The sequence below is a fragment of the Ambystoma mexicanum genome, chromosome 4q (assembly GCF_040938575.1).
Source record: "Ambystoma mexicanum isolate Mex_15411 chromosome 4q, UKY_AmexF1_1, whole genome shotgun sequence".
Classification (NCBI taxonomy): domain Eukaryota; kingdom Metazoa; phylum Chordata; class Amphibia; order Caudata; family Ambystomatidae; genus Ambystoma; species Ambystoma mexicanum.
In genome coordinates this window covers 654,801,756-654,818,931 of record NC_090928.1, presented here as the reverse complement: position 1 = coordinate 654,818,931, position 17,176 = coordinate 654,801,756, and the positions used below count along the sequence as shown (strand labels likewise).

Here is a 17,176-nt window from a genome sequence, read left to right as displayed (position 1 = left end):
AAAACTAGGAACCAAGAACAAGGGACCAGTCACAACAGGAACACTGCATCAATAACCAGCGCTGGACTGAAGTAAACTGAGGCTTTTAAAGCGCCTTAATGAGCACACCCCTCAGGTGTGCCGCCTGCTGCACCTGCAGCCACAGGTGTTGCCTATCCTCCACCCAACCTTGTCCTGCAAGGGAGGAGGTGAGGCAGTGAGCCAGGCATTCTGGGAAGCATAGTCATTAGATTAACGTGGCATGCTGGCTGCCAAAAACCTGGAATGCATCCGGAAGGGAAGTAACTTGGAAAATAAGGTTTTAGCGCTCCCAATTCATCACAGCACTGTAGCATAGGGTTCGGAGGAAATGTCCAGTAGGGGAAAAAAAACCAAACATGCCCCCAAGTGACGGGAACGGGAGCGAAGGGAGCGAGCCGTGACAACATCTCTCCATGACCTTACTTCCCCCTATCTCTCTTCTCTCCTCCCATTTTACACTCCCTCTCGTTCTCTCCGCTCTGCTGACCTCTTCTTACTCACTGTATCCCCGTCACCATGTGCCGCTTCTCGCTTCCGTTCCTATCAGCTCTTGGCCCCCCTACACAGGCACTCCTTACCTCTCTATCCGCTCCATCCCCACTTTCACCACCTTCCGTACCTCCTTGAAAGCACTTCTGCTTCACTACCCCACCCCCATGACCTTGTACGGTCTCTCCTCCCCATCTCCCTGTCCCCTCATACCTTCCCTTCCCCTTCCTTCTTACATCCACTTGACCTTTTATCACATATTTGAATTATTTTTCCTCTTCCCTTTACTACTTCCTCTCCCTTCCTTCTCACCTTTCCCTCACCTCCACTATCTAAGGAAACTGTTCGTGATATTGATTTGCTGGTTTGTCTCATGATTGTTAACTTGCTTCTTCCATTATTGTACCTTGTTGTTATATTGTAAAGCGTTTTGGATTAAAGCGCTATATAAACATAAACATGCTGCTAGTTTGTCAGATGAAAGGTTTCCAGCTCCATTCTGATTCTATGGGGCTTTTTAACCATATTAAAAACATACTTCAGTGGATTGCTTTTCTCCCACAGATTCCTCATCTGATTGATCTCCTCATCCAGCTCAGCTGCTCTGTAACTTTTCGACATGGGGCGTAGTGGACTTCGACTCACCTGTCGGTCCGTTTTGCTCCATGTCACTACGCCCCATACCTCAGTTTCTTTTTTCCACGTGCTCGACACGCTGCTTTGAGGAACTAGACACTGAGTCTTTGACTGTGCGTTTGACAAAACTCGTCATATTTTATTAAAAACCTCACTGCGAGTCTGACCGCTCCCCGGGTCTCTGGTTTTAAGACGTGTATGGTCTGCCATTCCACAATGATGGTGACTGACCCGCATAACATTTGTCTGTGGTGTATGGGTACCGATCACAACATAGAGGGACGTGCGTCGTGCTCCAAGATGCACCCAAAGTCCATACGTGAGCTGGCCGCCAAACTTGCCGTGGGCCGACCATCTCCAAAACCCTGGCGCATTGTATCCACCAGTCTTCCGAAGACGAGACTGAAGGGCCCATTCCCAAAATGGAGAAGCACCGACGGAAGGCCAAGAAGCGGTCACACTCGAGCCTTTCTTCCTAGTCTTATTCGTATAAGAAGTAGTACCACCGTCGTCGACACGAGTCCACCTCGTCATCGGAAAAATGTAAGCCCTCGGCTGGGCCAGCCACTCGCAAGGAGTGGGAAGATTTCAAAAGGCAAATGCTGGTTGTTTAATGTGCAGGTGTAACGCTCACCTGATTCCCACGGAGGCGCTGGTCTAGGCAGGAAGGTGTCTGACTCGAAAGGTGATGTGCAGGACTCGGTTGGCTTCTGGGGCTGAGCCTCTTCGCACTGTGTGTCGAACTCGAAGGGTGAGATTTCTGCAGGTGAGAGAATATGGGGGTTAATGATCTGGGCAGTTGAGTGTCTCTCTCTCTCTCTCTCTCTCTCTATTCCCAGCTTCCCCGTAGAATCCCCCAGGTCAACGTGCTCACCTTAGATAGGTGAATGCTGGGCTCTCCATCTGCGTCTGGTGCAGGGTGCCGTTGCCAGTTCCTTCACTGGGTAAAACGTAGGCCTCTTAACATCAGAGGATCGCTACCGCCGTTAACTGCACGAGCGGTGAGTTTCCGGACACCTTTTGTCCTTAAAGTCTTTAGATGCGAGGGCACTTTTATGTAGATCAGGGTTTGGTATAATGCTTTCTCCTATTTGTTTTGCAGGGCTCTGGAGACAGAAGATGGTGTGAAGGGAGCCGAAGCTGGAGCCAGAGCCTTGGAATGGGAATGAAGCGCTTGGAAATGCGTGAGTAAATGCAAGCGCTCTGTTTCTTTTCTCTTGCAGCTGCGGGTTCGTGCTGAAGAGATGCTGGAAAACGCCGAAGTATTTGCAGGCGTCCTATTATGGCGAACGCGATGGGCGTAAGTAAATACCTGTCTAATGTCTCTCCTTTTGTCTTTCAGGTCCGGATTGCAGCGTTGGAGACCCAGAGTGCCGGTAAGAAATAACTATGCCTTTGTTTTCACAGGCGGAGATGCAGCGTGATGAAATGGTCGCTGCCGATGGATCAGGTGAGTAATGCGCTTCGTATGAAGGTTGCCGTGCTAACCTGTAGTTTCTTATTTTGCAGGTGCTGCTGAAGACTGGATGCGGGGATGGTAAGTATTGTTCTTGCAGGTTCTGCTGAAGACTGGATGCAGGAATGGTAAGTATTGTTCTTGCAGGTTCGGGCCCGGATAGAAGAAAAGCTGGAACAGACTCGGTGAGCGTTCTGCTGCAGATGCAGAATAACGCGAAGCACGTTTCATCAATCGGGTGTGGTTTAAATAGCCTTGGAGTGCTGAGGCGTCTTCCTCTACGGCCCCGCCTAGGTAAGAAAAGAGTTCCTGTTCCAGAAGAGTTCCAGTGTTGTATCCAGGGAGTGGAGCTTGCCCCACCCAGGTAAGAAAGTAGTTCCGGCTTACTGAGGATTCCTATGCAGCTGGTAAGTAAGCAGCATGGTCTGCTGCAGGTAGGTCCACCGAAGCATCTTCATATAGATTATGAGCCCGGCGCTTCCAGTGCCGGGACCGATGGCATTGATGAGCCTGGCGCCACCGGCGCCAGGACAAGGTCCAAAAGGTCCCAGTGGGGACCGGCTGGTGCCTAGGATTAAGGTTAGGGGCCTGCTTCCAAGGACGGTGGGCTGGTCCTGACTCCTTGGAAGCAATGATCATGACAGCAGGCTGCTGCAGGTGCGGATGCACCCCTTAACAGCAGAACTCTGCATTGAAAGCGGTGCTCGGCACTCCCCACCCAACGCATGCCAAATCATCAATGCCATCAGCGCCAGAGAAGCCTTCGGGCTCGACGCCGACACAGCCACGGAAGTAGTCGATGGCCAGTTCCTCTAGGGAGCATCGACAGGTGAACACCCCTGACGCCACAGTGGTATCCAAGCCCCAGCCGGTACCGGCGGACATTCTGCCGACGTCGATAGAGAAGCCTCTGGTACTATCAGCAATGGATCATTTGTGCCTTTCTCCAGTTCTGCGTTCTTCGAAACGATTGCCATCGATTTACGACGCCGATCAGGGCAATGACCAGGGGGGGGGCATAGATCCCATATGCATAGGGTCAGGAGATGTCGATTGTTTTCGACAAACTTTCCGACATGTTGGCATTAGTCCAAGGATTAAACATCGCCAGCAGCCTGGACACGTCTCCAGATGTGGAACTTCAGCAGGATCATCCCTACACTCAGACCCATGCTAAGTTTAGGTCCCTGGCGGAAAGGGTAGTAGACACCCTAGGTTTGAAGTCCTGTTCAGTGCCTGTTTAGGGCTACAAATTGACTGACATATTAGATGAAGGTCCTGTGACAAAACATGCCAGTTAATCTGGCAATTGCAGACTCCCTAGCCTCCTTGTGGTAACATCCCTGCTCTATTCCCCCGGTCAACTCTACCTTTACAGGGAATTACAGGCCAACAAGAGGAGATCCATTGTTTCTGGCTTCTCAACCTTCTACAGAAGGGCTTGTTGTACAGGCAGCCACAATCTCCACCAGGCCTGCGGCCTCCACATCTAATATGCCTCTGGACAGGGAAAGTAAAAGGTTGGACGCAATGGCCATGAAGGTCTTTACTTCTTCCAGCTTGGCTTATGGATAGCTGTGGAGCAGGCAGCGCAATACATCCCCAAAGGTGAAATGTGGGATGGGTTCACACGGCTGGTGGAAGATGGGAAGGAGGTAGCCAAGCAGTCGTTGCAAACGTCCCTGGACGTGGCCGACTATGTTGACTGTGCAGTGGGGTCGGCGGTAGTCTTGAGGAGACAAGCCCAAGGTTTCTCCACGAACATCCAGAGTAAGCCACTAGACATGGCTTTCGTGGGAGAGTTTCTTTTTGGCCAGAAGTGCGATGACTCTTTGGAAATTCTTCAGCTAAAAATTGGCGCAAAATCGCTGGGCATAGCTGCGCAGCCGGCCAAACCTGCCTTCAGCTTTCCTTCGAGAGGCAGAGGCTATAGGCTCTGTGCCTAACAGCAGGAAAGCACAGCTCTGACAGGCCAGGCAGGGGCAGAAGTGTTTCTCACACCCTAGAAGAGGCAGCAGGGCTTCCAGAGGCCAGCAAGCAGCAGCAGGGACGGCACCACTCTCTAAGCCTCTTTGATTTCCCCTCCCACAACGGACTGGTTGGTGGACGGTTGGCAGAGCATTGGCCCCAGTGACAGGAGATTACCTCCGATGCCTGGGCCCTGCAGCTCGTTTGGTGGGGTTATTGTCATCCCTTCTTAAGACAACGACTAGACAGTCCCCCCCACCCCTACCACCACCTCCAATCCAAGCAGAAAAGGAGCTCCAAGAAGAACTGAGAGCCTGTTTTTGAAGGGTGCCATGGAAGGGGGTACCTTCTGATCAGAGAGGGTCTGGTTGGTATTCCTGGTATTTCCTGGTGCCCAAGAATGGAGGAGGTCTCTGTCCCATTCTGGACCTCAGGGCTTTGAACAACTTCCTGAAGAATGACAAATTCAGGATGCTGACGTTGAGAGGTAATCTCCACGCTCTCGACCTTCAGGACTGGCAGGTGTCAATAGATCTGCATCATGCAGATTTCCATGGGCTGATGCATCAAAAGCTATGCTATGCTGTTTACTTGTGATAGAGGCCCCTCCCTATTCATTGCATTTAGCTATGCTGTTTACTTAGGCTAAAGGCCTCTGCCCACCCTTTGTATTTAGATATGGTGTTTACTTATGCTAGAGGCCCCTGCCCACCATTGAATTAAGTTATGCTATCTACATGTGCTAATGGCCTATCCAACCCTGGTGTGCTGCATACAGGTGTCAAAGGCCCACCAGTCACATTCCGGACCCCCCATAAATCCAGGCATGATTCCAGTTACTAGTACGGTGCCTAACGTGCCCCACCAAACCACAGACACTTCTGCCCGCATAGAGGGCCTCAATAACCACCTCCCTGACCCAAATACCCAGGACCACTGCAAATGGTGCAGGTGCTCCCCAAGCCACACTCCATTCCACCCTCCTCAAAGACACAGCATTTCCGTCTGCCCTCCAACTCCTCAACGATCACACACACTACCACCTCATATCTAAATACTCCTGACCACTTGGAACACAGGAACAAGCTGTCAGCATCCCACTACTCTACCCATGTGATATCCACCTCCTCTACTAAGTTTACCACTGATCACAAATGTACCCAACTCTCCAAAAAGAAAATGCTTCCTAGAATACAGAAACAAACTGCTAATCTTCCGCCAAATTTCATCTCAACAATACCCATGAACTACCAGCCTGTCCATCACCCGGAGAAATGAACAACTCAAAGCTAGGACAAAAGTCCCCTCATCCAACAGAAATCAACACTCACCCATGCAAATTAGCTCTCCCCCTAGCTGGGTCGTTCACAAGGTGACTATCAACAACCAAACAGACCCACATGAAGCTACAAAACCCAACTCACCTACAGCTGTTAAACCAAAAGCTGAAATGAGAAAACCATTAAAAGCAAACTCCTGGAAAAATACTGTGAACAACGTGTTAACCGATAACTCAACCCACATTAAGGGAGTTCTCATCAATGCCAGATCCCTCCTGGCACATGCCCTGGACATTTCTGACCTTATTACCAACGACCTAGACCTTCTCGCAATCACTGAAACCTGGCTGCACCCAACTGCCGACCCACCCTCTCTATGGCCATACCAGATGGGTACTCCATCTTTAGGAAATAAAGAAAAACCTCCAAAGAAGGCAGAGTAGCAGTAATCGCAAAAATAACCTCTGGCTGAGAGAAACAACTAATCAAGCCCTCCCATCAGGAGATCTGATCTCCATCAAGATATCCCTTTTCGGCAACATGCACTCTCACTCTCCACCTCTATAGACCCCCAGGCTACGTCTTAATTCGAGGAAGACATTGCCTCACTCCTTGCAAACAACGCCAAGCCCCTGTCAAAAATTGTCATCTTGAGTGATTTCAATCTAGGCCTCAATGACCCATCTGACAACCAAGCCCTCGCTCTCGCCAACACCATTGAAGCACAAGACTTCAGACATAGCATTTCCAACCCTACACGTGATAAATGACGCACACTGGACTGCCTTGCTGACCTCAACTGCCTTACCAATATATTAGCCAACAACCCATGCCCAGACCACAGTGGCATACTATTCTCCATCAGTGCCTCATCCCAGCCCAGCCCAACCCAACCCTCAACCCCCCACCCCCCACCCCCACTCACCCCAGCGGAATTCGCACGTAATCATCAAAATATCACCCCAGACAACATGCTCCCCATGCTACTACCACTAACTTCCCATCTCAACGCCACCACCAATCCTACCACCCTGGTGTCACTCTGCAACCAAACCATCCAGGTCGCCATCAACAAAGTTGCATCCCTGGGCAACCGCAAAGCCAAACCTACAGCCCACAACAATTCCTGGTACATCACCAACCTTAAAGACCTACGTACCAAAAAAGAAATGCTGAGCGCGCTTGGAAAAAAACACCTACCCACGTAAACAAACTGCACTCAACACACTAGCCACAGAATACAAGGAAGCCACCATTCTAGCAAAGGTCAACTTGTCCAACACGAGAATCGAAAATGCTAACTTGGGCCCAAGAGAGCTCTTCACCATTTTATGGGAACTGGAATCGCCAGCCCCTTCCCTAGATCATTGCACGCAAGACCTACCTTGGTGCGAGAACATCCAAAATGCCCTCATCGACATGATTACCCTACTCCAAAACAAAACCAAAGCGAAAAAACTAAAACTCGCCCCCGCTGGCCAGCCCCCAGACACGCACCCCACGCCACCAACTCCCTATCCAAGTTTCGAATTCACACACATCACCATGCCCAAAACCACTAAAATCATCAAGGGATTGAAGACCTCAAAATGCCAAGGAGATAACTGCACAGCCACCCTCATCAAAGACTGCGCTGACAAGCTGGCCCCGTTCATCACAATCCTGATCAATAATCTACCTTAATCCTACAGATCCTTCATTATTGACGGTAACATTATCATAGTAGCTAAAGAAATAAAAACATTAGAGGTTTACCTGGACTCCTCACTCTGCCTAACAAGACAAGTCAACGCCATTACCTCGGCAACAGCCTACACCGCCAAACTGATCACCTCCTATAGACCCTTCTTAACTACTGATAACTGTATCATTCTCGCCAGAGTACTCATTCTATCGAGGATTGATAATTGCAACACCCTCTTTGCAGGCACCACCTCCAAAAACATCAACCAACTTGAGATAGTGCAGAATAATGCAATTAGAGCTGCTCTCAGAAAAAAAAATAACACATGTCATCAGTCAGACAAAATATCCATTGGTTATCGGTTTGGGATCGAATCAAATTCAAAAGCTTATCCCTAACTCACAAATGCCTATCCAACAGCGCCCCTATCTACCATGTAAAACATCCAAAGCCCAATCCCTCAGACGGACCCTCTAGACCTACTTGTGCCACCTGGCCACACCGAGATTCAAATGGCAAAAAGTGGAAGGATGCAGCTTCAATGTGATTGCAGCCAAACAATGGAACACCATGCTCCTAACATTGAGGTCAGACCCATCCCTCTGGTCATTCTGCAAAAGCCTGAAAACCTGGCTCTTTAGCCAAGACTTCTAATTAGTACCTACATACTAGCACCTAGGCACTCCCATCACTACCCTCCTTCCGAGATCTAAAAATGTTAGTTAATGTAATGTACTATGCTATGAATGTAACCATTCTATTTAACCCACGTAAGCAATGCTTGTAACATGAGCAAGAAACCAATGTAACCAACCTTCTTAAGCAAAAGCACCTAGATGCCTCGGGTTAGGTGCGCTATACAAATGTCAAAATAAATAAAAGCACAGGATGTTTCTGAGGTTCCTCATTGGGACAGACACTCAGTTCAAAGTGATTCCCTTTTGGTTGACCTCTGCTTCAAGGGTCTTCACCAAGCTCATGGCGAAAGTTTTGGTTCACGTCAGAAGATCCGGGGTCCATTTATTCCAGAACATGGACGACTAGCTGATCCGAGGGAAGTCGGTGGGGTAGAACTTGACTCATCTGGAGGACACACGTTTGCTACTGCACAGGCTGGGTCTCTCCCTGAACTTGATGTCCCATGTGACACCAGTCCAAAGGCTCCAGTTCATTGTAGTGGTCCTAAACACCCGGGTAGGGAAGGCCTTCCCTCCCGAGGAGTGAGTCAACAGAATCGCGCATATGGTGCATTTGTTCTGAAATCATGTCACCTTACCAGCGGCTTCCTTCCTCCGCCTCTCAGGCCTAATGGCCTCCTGTATTTTTCTAATGCCAGAGGCCAGGATACGCATGGTATCCCTTCAGTGGCTCCTCAGAAGTCAGTGGTCACAGTACCTCTGAGCCCTCACGTATCCCTTCAGTGTGTTCAGGTCAGTGGTAGACGACCTTAGTTGGTGGACTGATGACAACAATCTCATGGTGGAGAAACCCTTCTGACCTCCTTGGTCTCAGGCCTGAGTGGTCACGGATGCGTCTTTGAAGGGTTGGGGCCCTCACTTCGACGACTTGCAGGTCAGCAGCCTTTGGTCAGCAATGGAGGCCAGGTGGCACTTCAACAGGCTGGAGTTGCGAGCCATCAGGTTAGACCTGAGCCTGAGGGCTTTCGCCACGTCTCTCAGGGGAAATCATGTCCCGATTCTGATGGACAACACAGTGGCCATGCACTGCCTGAACAAGCAAAGTGGTGTGCGCTCCCTCCCCCTCTGCAGAGAGGCGATGCCGCTGTGGTTCTGGTTGCTGGAGAACCAGATCTGTCTCGGCTGTCCATCTAGCAGGGACAGAGAATGGCTTGGCGGAGGCTCTGAGCAGGCATAGTACGGTCTCACACCACGAGTAAAAAGTGTGCCAGGAAGTCCTGGAAGAGGTCTTCTCTCTCTGGGGTACCCCAGCAGTGGATCTGTTTGAAACAGAGCCCAATAGGAAGTGCAGACAGTTTTGCTCGATGGAATTCCCAGCGAACAGCGCACTGGGGAATGTGTTTCTGGTGGATTGGACCTTCCCTCTCCACTACGCCTTCCCTCAAATTCCCATCGTCCAATGAGTTCTCAGGTTGAAGAGGTTTCCAGCAACCATGATCTTGATCGCCCCGCTGGACTGGATGAGGAGAATGTGGTATTCCGATCGCTTAGATCTGTCCATCTGTACACCTCACTGGTTGCCTCGGCGCCCGGATCGCCTAACCCAGTCGGAAGGTCGGGTACTTCACCCGAACCTGGAGTCTCTCCTACATGCGTGGCACTTGACAGGATGAGGTATGACTGTGACCTATCAGAGTAGGTACTCAAGCTGTTGCTGGCTGCATGCAGCGCATCTACCAGATCACTGGACGCGTGCATGTGGATAAGATTTGAGGCATAGGGCAGGGAACGCGAGATTGATCACCTCTCTTGCCCCACCACTACAGTGATGGAGTTCCTCCCATCACTGGCCTCAGCAGGCCTTCAGGTTTCCACAGTCAAAGAATATTTGGCCACCTTGTCTGTGTTCAAAAGGTCCCCAGATCAAGGTTCTTTCTTTACAATCTCGTTTATGACCCAATTCCTGAAGGGCCTTGTGAATAGGTTTCTGCCAACTCCTTTTTTTTTTTGTCCTAGGCTGCAGATCTAAATCTAGTTCTGACATTTTTTATGGCGGCTCCATTTGAGCCCATGCATTCCTGTTCTTTGAGACTTATCCTTGAAAACAGCCTTTTTGGTTGAGATCACAACATCCAGAAGAGTTAGCGAGCTGCAGGCCTTGTGTTGCAAGCCTCCATTCCTGTGTTTTTTCTGGGAAAAGGTTTCCCTTAACGTAAGGCCTGGCTTTCTTCCGAAAGTGGTTTCTGAGTTCCACCTTTCTCAATCCATAGATTTACCAGTCTTCTACCCTCCACCACACACCTCTGAGGAGTAGTAGTTCTACTGCTTAGATCCTAAAAGGTCGTTGAGCTTTTCATCGCTTGGACGGCTGAGTTCCAAAGATCTAATAACGGTTTGTGGCCCATTCATTTGCCCGCAAAGGTCTAGCCGTAACGAAGCAGATTGTCTCGTTGGATTATTCTTTGTATTGCAGAATGTTACCAGTCTGCAGGCAGGGAGCTTCCTCCCGGCATCAGGGCACACTCGACCAGAGGGTCTAGACTTCTACGGCCTTGCAGAGGGGAGTTCCCCTTAGGGACATCTGTTGTACGGCCTAATGGTCGTCTTTGCACACGTTTACCAGGGACTATTGTCTGGATGTGCCCGTGGGGCTGATGCATGTTTTGGTAGGGAAGTTCTGCAAAAATCGGCTACTGTAGCTCTTTCTGCCCATCTCCATGGTCCTAACTGCTTGGGGAGTCTATCAGATGAGGAATCTGTGGGAGAGAAGCAATTAATTGAAGGAGAAATTACTAAACATAATGTTCTTTCTATTGATTCTTCTTCCTAATCGCCCCTCCCATCCATCCCTGCTCAGAAAGTTCTTCCAGCTTGGCGCATCTGTCTAAGCAAAGGGATGCCTGGTGACCTTTCCTATCTGGCTAGTCGCTTGCCTTTAAAAAAAAAAATAAATAAATAAATAACTTTCATTTTTTATCTTATTCTTGGGGTTCACCCCTGTTGGGATGTTTCCCATTACCAAGTTTTTTACAGGCTGGTTATCCTGGTCTCCCTTCGCTTTCCTCTGCAGCGTTAAAGCACGGGGGGAAAGGGGGAGCTGTGGTAATGGGGCGTAGTGGCAGGGTATTTATAGGACGCTTGATATCACGTCCAGAGCAGACGATCAAACACCAAGCAAGACGGATCGACGGCCGAGTCGTTGTCCACTACGCCGCCTGTCGAAAAGTTTCAGAGCAGCAGAGCTGAATGTGGATATCTCTATTAGATGAGGAATCTGCGGGAGAAGAATCCATAGACAGAATATTATTGGAAGTAATTTCTCCTTCCATTTGCTACATTGTTTCTGACAAGAAAGCTAGTTCTCTTAATGTATTTGTATTCATTTATTGATTATGTTACATGCTATTTGTGTATTGGTTGATGTATTCCTCGGTAGAGACCCCAGCATAGTTTGAGTAACTGACATTTAAGTATCACATGCAACGATGAATATTTAATGTGTTCTTGCACTGAAGAAACAATAATAGCAAAGAAATGTTTAGACATTTTGACAACACAATATCACTTTTAAATCATGTATAAAGTCTACAGTACGCTGGATATATATTTGATCTAAAATTTCTTTTTCCCAATAGGGTGCCTTGTATTGCCTCCTTGGAAGCCATGGCGGGGTCTGTTTGGCCAATCTTCATGACTGGGACTGTATTGTACAGACATGGCCAGCAATTGTGTCTTGTGGACTAAGCCAGGCTATGTCTTTGGAGAAACCTTCAATTGTTCGACTTTTTGATGAGTTAGCAGAAAGGATCCAGCGACAGTTTGAAACAATTGGTCTGGACTTTGCTGTAAGCATATAAAATTACCTAATTTGTTGACTGAATGTTGTAGAGCATTGATTGGAACACGGACCTTTTTTTGAAGACCTTTATTTTCATGTTGCAACATATCTTACGAATGATAGGGCAAAACAATAAAATGCAGAGCTCCACAAGGGCAATGCACAAGAATAATGGATGAATTCTACCAGCCTCCTGCAAAACCCCAGAATTTCATCCCATCTCGCACCCCACATCGCAGTAAGTCACACCCAGCATTCAATGTATGGCAAAATGCCTCTGAAAAGTGTGCCCTTAGGTATGAAACTCATTGTCCATGAGGTAATCAAAGAATAGAGGTCATATTTAAAAATAAAATTCTGCACGTACCAATTTCTGTTTCCGACATCTTTTCCATCTCATGGTTCTCCCTTAAATTACCCCACCAGACAATCAATAATGGAGTCATCAGGCTATTTCTAGCACTGTCAGTCAGACAGGTGGCCTTTAGAAAATGAGTGAAACGGTTAGACAGCCCAGCATTGGGTAAGGCTTCTCCTCACCCAAACCCCCCATGCCAGAACCAGGATGTCCAGTAGCAGCTGTATGCCACAGATGCATTTTCTTTCTGGCAAGACCTCCTTCCAGTAAGTCCACACAGTGGGACAGGTCCATCACATGCACGCAATGTTATTTATCTCAAAATGGTTTCTCCAGCACCAGAAAGTAGTCTGGAATTTGCATACATAAAGAAGAAAGATGACATTTGAGACAAACCATATAGGCATATTCAATGGATTGCCTTTCTCCCGCATATTCCTCATCAGATCGATATACCCATCCAGCTATGCTGCTCTGCAACCTTTTCGACAGGGGGGGCAAAGTGGACCTCAACTCGGCCATCGATCCGTCTTGTTCAATGCTCAATCGTCACCTCCTCCGGATGTGATTTCAGGCAACCTCTCCTCTCTTCTCTCATCCTCTCCTCTCTTCTCTCATTCAACACCCCCTCTCGCTCTCTTTGTTCTGCTGATCTTTTCTTACTCTCGGCCCCCCGTCGCCTTGTGCCTCCTTGTTTCCGTTCTTTTCAGCTCCTTGCCCCCTTACACTGGAACTCCCTACCTTTTACTATCCTCTCTTCCCTCACCTATTCCTCCTTCCACTCCTCCCTCACCTATTCCTCCTTCCACTCCTCTTTAAAATCACTCCTCCTTCATTCCCCTCCCTGACTTCCTTCCCCCTCACCCTTCTCTCCCTCCCTCTAGTACCTTTCCCTTTGTTCTCTTTATCTTTCCCCTTCTCTTCTAAATTCTCCTTCCTCCTACTCACTTTACTCACTACTTTCTCTCCCTCTATCCCTCCGTCCTCACCTTTCCCCTTTTTTCAAGCAAATTGTTCTGCATCCCGATTTTCTCGTTTGATTCATGTTTACTCTTATTGCTTCTACTGTTCCATATTTGTGTTCTTGTTGTTAACTGTAAAGTGCCTTGGATTAAGGTGCTGCAAAAATAATAAATACAAATGCCAAATACAAATATACTGCTTCACTATGGCCCGTACCTCAGTTCCTTTTTTCTGCACGCTGCTCTTGAGGAACATAGCGATTTACTCTCGAGTTCTCTACTCTATTAGATGATTTCTTCTTCAAAACCTTGTGTTTTTTTCCGCAAGATGTCTGTGACTCGGATTTCGGGGTTCAAGCACTGCACTGACCGTGGCTACAAGATATCGGTGGCCATCTGTGTGGGATGCCTCGGCACGGGTCACGACACTGAGGGGAGTGCATCATGTCGGAAATTAACCTGAAGTCTCTCCGGGAGCGGGCAGCGAAGCTCGCGGTGGACCCCGCCGCCGTCAAAATCACCTGCACGGTCGACCGTTCGGTGCTCCGAGGCTGAAACAGAGGAGCCTACCCCTGAGAAGGAGAGTAGATATTGGCACAAGACAAAGAAGCAATCTCACTCGCAGAGACACTCTTCTTCGTTGCCCTCTCATAATTAGAATCTGCGTAATCGCGACGCTAACGCTTCGTCAGAATGAGGTAAGTCGGCAGCGGGGCCGACAACTCGACAAGAGTGGGAGGACTTCAAGTCGCAGATGCTTGCAATGTTTGAAGAGGTGGCTGTAGGTGTGGGTGTACCCCCAAAACAGCAGGCCCCAGTGGCTTTGGCGGCGCTCAGTGATCCCAACCCCATGCATGCACTGATACCGATGTCATCAGCGTCAGGAGAGCCTTCGGGCTCAGCCCCGAAGAAGGTGTTTAAGCCTTCAAAGCCGGGACCTTCATGTGAGCCTCAGGACTCGATCCTTCTCGATGCACCCACCCCACCCAAATTTCGTCCGAAGGCCACTCCTTCGACGTTTAAGGATAAACCCTTGACGCCGACTATCGGCGATCGATCCTTCATCCCACTTTCCCGAATTCTTCGGCTCCATGGTGCACATTTTCAGCACTGATGGCGGAGGCCATCAGGGCGATGTTGACCCTATATATTCAGGGGCTGGTGGTGTTGATTATTTCGATGACCAGGCAGACCTCCTGGGCTTGGCACCAGGGCTGCATGATGCCAGTGGGCTTGATACATCCCCGGATGTGGAGACTCAGCCATACACTCATGCCCATGCCAAATTCAGATCACTGGTGGACAGAGTGGTCGATACTCTGGGGCTGACTGCTTCTGCATTTCCAGTTCAAGGCTATGAAGTATGCTGATATCTTGGACGATTCACATGCCACTGAATCCTGTTATTGCGGACCCAGTCGCCTCCTTGTGGCAACGGCCCTGCTTTATTCCCCCAGTCAACTCTACTTTGACTAGCAAATATAGGCCGGCAAGAGGGAATCCATCCTTTTTGTCCTCTCACCCTTCTCCGGAGGGACTAGTGGTTCAGGCGGCCACGGTTTCCACCAGGGCATCTTCATCCACCTCACATCTGCCTCCTGACGGCAAGAGATTGGATGCTGTTCCAAAAAAGATTTTCACCTCCGGCAGCATGGCCCTTAAGGCTAGTAATGTTTCATGTGGGTTTTCTAAATATTCCTTTTGGAAGGCGGTTGAACATGCAGCCCAGTACATCCCTGAAGGGAAGCTGCGAGATAGCTTAATGCAACTGGTGGATGATAGAAAGGAGGTGGCCAAGCAGTTGTTGCAGATGGGCCTGGACATGGCGGACTGCATTGGCTGGTCCATGGGGTTGGCTGTGATGCTTAAGAGACGGGCCTAACTGTGCTCCTCTGAGATTTCCCCTAATGGCCAGGAATAGGTTGCTGGACATGCCCTTTGATGAGGAATTCCTCTTTGGTCCAAGAGTTGAAGCTTGTCGCAAAATCCTTTGACCTAGCTGTGCAGGCAGCCAAACCTGCCTTTAGATTTGCTTTTAGGGACATGGGCTACAGGCGTTTCGTCCCTTATGGAAGGAAGGCGCAACTTCAACAAGCCCGGCAGGGCCAGAAGCATTTCTTGCCCTCTTGAAGGGGCAGAGGGGCTTCCAGAGGCCAGCAGGCAGCAGCAGTTCCTTCCTCAGAGCGGCTTTGATTTTCACCGCCCACAACTCACCGGTTGGAGGACGGCTGTCCAAGCATTGGCCCCAATGGCAGGAGATTAAGCTTGTGCAGTGGGGTTGTCTGCCCTTCTTAAAGCCTCTGAACAGGCCCCCATCACCACAATGCCAACTGGAACAGGAGCTCCAGGAAGAACAGAGAGCCCTGTTGTTGAAGGGTGCTGTAGAAGAGTTACTACCAGGGCAGAGAGGGTCAGGCTGGTATTTCCTGGTACCCAAGAATGGAGGAGGCGTTTTATGTCTGTCCTGGTCCCTGTTTATCCTTCTGTACTTCGTATGGTAACGGAGGGAGGTGTGTTATATCTGGCTCTGGTCCTTGTATGTATGTTCAAGGTGAGTGCTGATTTCAGTGTAGAATCCCAGCGTGGAACTCTGTGTGCCTTAAAAGTATGTTGTGTGGTGAGAGTTCCGACCCAGGCTGTTGATGAAGATGTAGCCTGGGTGGTGGAATACAGTGGGCTATCCATAGGATCTTTCTAGCTTCTTTGATGTAACCTGATGAAACCTGATTTTGATTACCTGATGTACGTGAATAAACTATATTAACTATTCTACCGAGCAAGTGTATCCTTTCAATTTACTTCATAACAGGGTCTCCGTCCCATCTTGGACCTCAGGGCCTTGAACAAGTTCCTGAGGAAAGACAAATTCAGGATGATGACGTTGAGAGAGATTCTTCACGCTCACGAGTTGCAGGACTGGCTGGTGTCCATAGATCTTCTGGATGCTTACTTCTATGTGCCGATATATCAAAAGCAAAGGAAGTTCCTGAGTTTCTTGATATGATACTTTATAGCGCACTCACACACAAGTGTTTCAAGGCGCGACATAGGGGAAAAGCACTATGTCTTCATAGGGGACACGCACCATCAGTTGAAGGTGCTTCCCTTTGGGTTGACCTCTGCTCCAAGGGTCTTCACCAAGCTCATGGCAGTAGTTGCGGCTCACCTCAAGAGATCTGGTGTCCACGTATTCCCATACTTGGATGACTGGCTGATCTGAGAGAAGTTGGCAGAGGGTGTTTTGTCTCACATAGAGGACACCTGCTCACTACACTACAGGCTGGGCTTCTCCCTGAATTTGCAGAAGGCCTAGACAACATCAGTCCAGAGGCTCCAATTCATCAGGGCAGTCCTAGACACTCTGGTAGGGAAGGCTTTCCCACTCAAGAAGAGAGTAATCCGCATTGTGCAGATCTTGAGTCTGTTCCAGAACCACACCACCTTGCCAGCGGCTTCCTTCCTCCACCTCCAAGGTCTCATGGTCTCCTGTATCTTTCTACTGCCAGAGGCCATGCTGCAAATTAGATCTTTACAATGGCTCCTTCGAGGTCAGTGGTCCCAGTACCTCAGAACCCTCAAATACCTCCTCATGGTGTCCAGGTCAGTTGTCAGTGACCTATCTTGGTGGGCCAACAGCAGCAATTTACTGGTTGAGGAGCCCTTCTGGGCTTCGTGGCCTCAGGCTTGTGTGGTGACGAATACATCGCTGAACGGTTCAGGCGCTCACTGCAAGGATTTGCAGGTGAGCGGCCTTTGGTTAGCGATGGAAGCCAAGTGGCACATCAACAGGCTACAGTTGCAAGCTATTAGGTTTGCCCTAAAAATGTTTGCTCCATCTCTGAAGGG

General features: G+C 49.2%; 1 protein-coding gene across 3 annotated transcripts in view; it reads left to right on the top strand.

Moving 5' to 3' along the window:
- PSME4 (proteasome activator subunit 4) overlaps positions 1 to 17,176 on the top strand; it is a 3,386,216-nt gene that overhangs the window by 1,957,598 nt on the left and 1,411,442 nt on the right. For all 3 annotated transcript variants that reach the window (XM_069608231.1, XM_069608232.1, XM_069608230.1), the window contains one exon: positions 11,808 to 12,017. In XM_069608231.1, coding sequence (XP_069464332.1) covers positions 11,808 to 12,017 — 210 coding nt within the window. The remainder of the gene's footprint in view (positions 1 to 11,807; positions 12,018 to 17,176) is intronic.